This window comes from Sarcophilus harrisii, chromosome 1 (assembly GCF_902635505.1).
Source record: "Sarcophilus harrisii chromosome 1, mSarHar1.11, whole genome shotgun sequence".
NCBI lineage: Eukaryota > Metazoa > Chordata > Mammalia > Dasyuromorphia > Dasyuridae > Sarcophilus > Sarcophilus harrisii.
In genome coordinates, this window is record NC_045426.1 from 546,600,899 (window position 1) to 546,606,898 (window position 6,000).

The 6,000-nt window shown below is 47.3% G+C and overlaps 1 protein-coding gene across 1 annotated transcript in view; it reads right to left on the reverse strand.

Annotated features, from left to right (window-relative positions):
* The window catches only part of JARID2 (jumonji and AT-rich interaction domain containing 2), a 315,080-nt gene extending 309,684 nt beyond the window's left edge, over positions 1–5,396 (reverse strand). Inside the window, exon 1 of the mRNA XM_012541631.2 lies at positions 4,527–5,396. Coding sequence (XP_012397085.1) covers positions 4,527–4,571 — 45 coding nt within the window. The 5' untranslated portion in view covers positions 4,572–5,396. The remainder of the gene's footprint in view (positions 1–4,526) is intronic.
* Between the last annotated feature and the right edge of the window lie 604 nt (positions 5,397–6,000).

Here is a 6,000-nt window from a genome sequence, read left to right on the forward strand (position 1 = left end):
ACTATGCAACTAAGAAATTCTAAGGTTTCATTTTCTGAATTATCAGTAAATGGGGTGATTTTAAGCAGACCTTACAAATAATTTTTACTTCAGGAAAAGTTTTCCCTTATTATACTGAAGGAACTACAAACACAGTAATGTGTAAATTTACCCTGTGTTACTTACTGACTCTCCCTCATTCTTTATTCAAGTAAGTAACCGGTCAGCAAGTCTACCTCAGACAGGTCAAGGATAAACCACAGCCTGAATATGGATTTTTCTCTTTTTAAATGTCTTATTTAAGAACATGTAGCATAAAGAAAACCTGGTCTTTTTTATATGTAAAATGTATAAAAATAAAGAAATGCAATTAAGTCCTACTCTCCAAAAGATCATTCTGGAAGTGGAAAACTGAAAAAATCTTTAGGAAAAGGTCTACACCAGGGTTAACACTGATATTATTCCTAAAATACTAAGACAGTTAACAACCCAGGCCCAGCAATGAAGTGGTTACTGGTTTTACACTTGGTGTGAGTCTCATTACTACTCTTATAGTAAGCAAGGAAAAGACTATTGAGACTTATAAGTCAATTATTAGTCTGGTGTAAAGAAAGGCCTAACCTTGATCAGGCTGTAGAGGTCTGTTTTAATATTACATTCTTGAGGTTTTTGCTTTTTATTGCTGCAAAACATCATTTTTCTTTGATTTCAGTAACGCATTTTAGACTTTTCACATCCAAATATTCACAAGTCTCTCACCGCAGAGTAGATCTAGCAGAAAGATCATATATAGCCAAGGAAAAGGCAAAACCCTAAGAAATGTACAGTCACAAGTTGTCTGTACCTCATTTTTCCCCATCTAGAAATTGGGTGAAAGAAGTAAATATAACCTGACAAGGCCCAATGGAAGAAATGGATTTAAAGTCAGAATGTTTCTTTATTTAATTATAGGCTTGCTGACACTGATTATCGTTCCTGGACAAATCACAAACTCCGAACCAGTTTCCTCACCAGCAAACTGGAAATGATGAGAGCATTTCACCGAGTAGTGTTGTAACAATCAAATTGTTTAATGAAGATAAAGCTTTCGCTGTATAAATGTGACCTATTATTATCATCACTAAACAGGAAGAGGATCAAAGGGCTTGCTCTTAGGTGGACACAATGAAGACAAGAAAGCAATAAAGCAGTAACAAATAACTGCCCAAATCAAAAACGAGCTAATTTAGAAATTAATTAGGCACACTTTCTTGTAAGAAGAAAAAATTATCCTATTGTGACAGAAGCACTCATTTACAACTCATTCTGATTATGAAGCATACAGAATATAGGACAATATTAAAGGCAGGAGACACTAAGACGGATGGTGGCAACTTGACACTTTTTGGATCAGGAACTGTCCACCAGCAAACTCTACCAAGCAAGCTGAAGAGCAGAAACTGCCTAGACAGCAAAATACCCAACTCTTTGTTTTTTCCAAAAGTCCAAGTGGATGAGGGCATTGGGAAGCAAATCGTTCATGGCTTAAAGACACTGCATCGGGAGTTGTGCCCAGCACAATTAAAACTGCATGGTTTAGGCTTGCAATAATATGCTTTGATGAGCTTCTCAAGGTTGTCTTTGAAATACAAAGTATTACAAACCAACAACTGCCTCCCCCCCCCCCCCCCCCCCCCCCCCCCCAAATTCGTGCAGTCACTCTGGCCAAGCAGCTGAACCAAAGAGCAAATGAGCAGACAGTAAGAAAGTCAATTCTGTCACGGTCCCCAGACCCACTAATGTAAAAAACCTTTTCGGTTAGGGCCCCCAAAAAAGGTACTATGTGGCTCCCTCCTCCCCTCACCCCGCCCCAGCCCCCACTGCTTGCAAGTCCTAGAAAGCAGACCCTCCTCACCAGCCCAACAGCACCCCGCAGAAACGAGGTCTGTAACCCAACAAAGACAAAGATTTCATTGGGCGGAAGTTTCCATTCTTTTTTTAGACAAACCGGTAATGGAACAGAACTACCACGATAAGTGCAATCCATCCGGGGGCCTGGGATGGAAAGAAGTAACCGTTCTGCAGGAAGGAGGCCCCCCCCCCCAAGCGGAGAGAGGCAGAAAGGCCCAGGATGCGGGCTTCCGGGTCGGCGGCTCCGCAGGTGCCCTCACCTGGCGAGGAGCACACTAGGAAGGCGGCGCCGGGGTTCGGAGGGATGGCACACGCGCCATGCCCCACGCCGCCCCCCACCACACGCCCGCGGCGAACGAGGCGGCAGCGCCGCGCGCAGCAGCAGCAGCAGCAGCAGCAGCAGCCGCCGCCGCCCCTTGGCCGCGCGCACCTCCATTCCGCTCCCCACCCCACACCCCAGCACCCCCGCTCCCAGTCCGGCCCCCGACGCGGCTGGAACCTCCCGCCTTACTTTTTAACGTCACCGGGAAGGAGGGAGGGAAAGATTCCACCCAAGCCCTTCCCTTTGTGACGTCACAATGACAGCAGAACGCGGCCCAGGCCCGGAGTGTTCACGATCCGGGAGGAGGAAGGAGTGGGGGGGGGGGGGGGACGGGACGGAGAGGCAAAGAAGGGGGGGCACCCGCACTGACGTTTCGCCGGCTTTAACCTGTTGCTCGCTAGCGTGTTTATACGACGGTCTAGAGGCCGAGCAGCGAGCGAGGTCCGGCGGCCGCCCGCAGCCCAAGGGCAGGGACAGCAGGGACAGCCGCCGCGGCCGCCACCGTGGGCCCCGGCCGCCATGCTCGAATCTGCGTGCGTGTCGGTTACTCGCTGCAGTTGTGCGTGAGCGCGGCCCCCTCCCCCAATCCGCATCCGTCCCCCCTCCCCCACCCTCGACCCCTCCTCCCCACGAGAAACCGTGCACGCGGCGGCGCGCTCGCACGCCGTCAAATCAGGCGGCTGTCAGTACAGAAAACCTTTCCTTCTAGAGCCATCCGCCCCCTCCTCTCCCCTCCAGACCCACACACACTCTCTCCCACGGAGGAACACTGGAAGCCCAGGAGATCGGGGCTCGCAGAGAGGGGCACACAAGAGCATTAACTCCGGCTCGGCCACTAGTTTATTGAAAAGCTGTCTGGACATCACAAGAGTTAGGTTGCTACATTGTTCACAGTTAAACAAACAAAAAAAATCCAACCAAAGGAACTTAGCAAAGGGTGGTTGAATTGTTTTTTTTTTTTTTTCCTTTTTTTTCTTCCCTACCTTCTAAGTTCTCCCCAATTTAATTTGCTTTGTAAATGCATCCAAGGCAAGCACGCGTTGAGACGTCTCCCAGACAAGGTTGAGCCTCCAAGCAAGAGTTTTAAACTATAGTCTTCTCCATTCTACCCAGTCCTCTGCAATGCGGATGTATTTTTAATTCGTAAATTCTTTAGAGAACAGCTTTAACTTGCACTTGATTATTCAACCTCCTCGTACTCCCAGCATAGTTAAAGAGTTTAAGATGTTTAACTCTTTAGAAGTCATTTGGCTTTTCCATGAAATGAAGTCCCTTTTTTTTTTTAAAAGGTAGTGTCCCGAAGGTCACCTCACACGGCGAGAGAAAAGAAAAAAAAGAAAATGGAAACAAATTTGGCGTCTCCATCTAAAACTTTCTTATAACACTGCATCACTTGGAATGCTGATGTGGTCTTTTAAAAATGGGTTCTCTCATTTTAAGCATGAAGATAAATCACCAATCGCTCGAGTGCCTATTTGGCTAATCCCTAGGTCTCCCTTCTTCCCTCCCTTCCCCCCCCCCACTTAAAAAAAAAAGCCACCACACACAAAAACAAAAACACTCCTCATGCCAATCAAAATGCGGCTTTACCAACAAAATATACAACTATTCCCACACATAAATCTTTGAAGATTACCCAATTACGGAAGCCCAGTTAAAATAGTGAAATTATTTAGTTTGCATACATTCACATGCACACACTTACAAGCATTAGGTCTTACCTATTTTCCCCTAAAACTGGAAATCATGAATTTTTAAACAAAACTAATCCATTGCCCCATTATTAAAGTCAATCCCAACAAATGCATTCACCGTAACACGAATCCCAACTGGTTTCTATTGCGAACCAGATAAGCAAAACGACCACATACATTAAATTTGATGTGGCAGTGCAAGGAACAAGATCGCCATAATCGGACACTCGATTTCAACTTAAAGGGTTTACCACACAGTTCAGTTTTTTTAAAAAAATAATAATAAAATAGTTCATTTGTATGCAAAGTGCAATAGACAAATCCGCTTGAGAATGCAGTTTAGTTACATTACTGCAACCCCCTCGAGCAACGCCGAAATGCTTTGCCTTTCATCTAAAACTAGATTATGATTGTGTCATTTGAGGTCAATTTATTCACTTGGGGTATCTCTACACCAATGTGTTTTTGTAACCAGACTGGACAAGACTTTGCTCGAAAAATCCCTCTCTCAGAAAAGAAAGAAACAGCCTTATCGGACCCTGAATTTAAAACCTTTCAGCAGCAGAATTATCTATAAACTTGACATTCACAACCATTGCTTAAAACTGCAAGTCAAAGGATGTGTTGTTAAGAACACTTACGTATTTCTTCTGAATGATATTCCTCTTGGGTCTTTCCTTGCTCATTCTGAGATCCAAATGCTGATTGCAAAAGGGGACAATTGCTTCATGAATTTAAGCCGTCAGAAATTTGCAAAAAATATCCTGGTGGTTTTTATTGTTGTTGGTGATGGTTGTAATCCGACTTTTCTTCCTCTTCCCCCAAAGCCAGATTCGCCTCTAAATAAATCCGAAATTGGGAAGAAAAAAAAAAGCCAAAGACGAAGCAGACAAAAAAAAAATTTCACTTTAGTAAAACACTCATAATGGAAAATTTCCCCCGAAACACACATACACACACACAAAAAAAAAAAACCGACGCCCTTCACTCCCCCTTTTTTCCTCCAAAAACTACATCAGCAAAACGTGAAGGTCCTTAGTGTCTGATCTGTAGTTACATCTTGGAAAAGGAAAAGGAAAGATAAATAAAAATGTTGGAAGTCACGTTTATGCTGCAGCAGCAGTGAGACCAGAAGAGTCAACTCCAGCAGCGGCGGCGGCAGAGGCAGCAGCAGCCCCACAGCAAGGGCTGCACCGCGTCTCTTTTTTCCGAGCACCCTAACCAATGAGAGTCGGTCTCCAGCCCAACTTTAAATGGACTCTGCTTTTATACAAGTTAGGGATCCTCAGGCAATTGCCCACCGGCACCCCAGCCGAAAACTTCTTCAGCAAGACCACGAAACACACGTCATCCGCAGCACTGAAAGCCTCCCGAGGAAAACAGAGGAGACCCCCGACACTGTAGCCAAGAGGTCGACGGGAACTCTACAAGTAGCTTCTAAACAATCTGCAAGGCGCTTCTCCGACACCGAACCCGGGTGTGGAATTGAAAGATACTCCCTCGCTCACTGCATGGCACGCTCTGTCGCTCCACCTCCCCCCTCCACTCCCCTTCTTTCCCCTCCCCTTCCCCAGCTTGTCTCCCGGACTGCAAAGCTCAACCTGGAGCTGCTGCCACGGCTCTGGCATCTACCTGCAGCCGGGCAGCCCACAGCGCGTGCACAGAGCCCCCCGCCCCAGGGGAGAGCCGCTTGTTACCGGGGCGCATTAGAATTGTCCCCTTGATCTCCTGGAAGTTGTAGTCCCCCGACTACAAAATGGCTATGGCCGTGGGGGTAGAGAACTACAACTCCCAGCTTGCTCCGCGCGTCACCCCCACACTCGTCTCTTTCGCCCTCCCTTCCCCCTTCTCTCCTCTTTTCCCCCCTCCCCTCTCCTCCCCGCAACCCTTGCCAACAAACGCTTGGACGTGTCCCGCGTGCGACAGCTCCCGAGGCTGGCTCCGGATTGGACCGAAGAGCGTGTGGTCCGCGAGCGAGGAACTCCCCACTCTCCACTCGGCACCCCCACCCCCGTCCCCTTTCCTCTCACACGCGATGGCTTTCCTTCTCCCCCCCTCCCCCCTCCCCCATGGCCCTACCCCCACCTCGAGGCGCGAGCCGCCGCCTGTAGAACT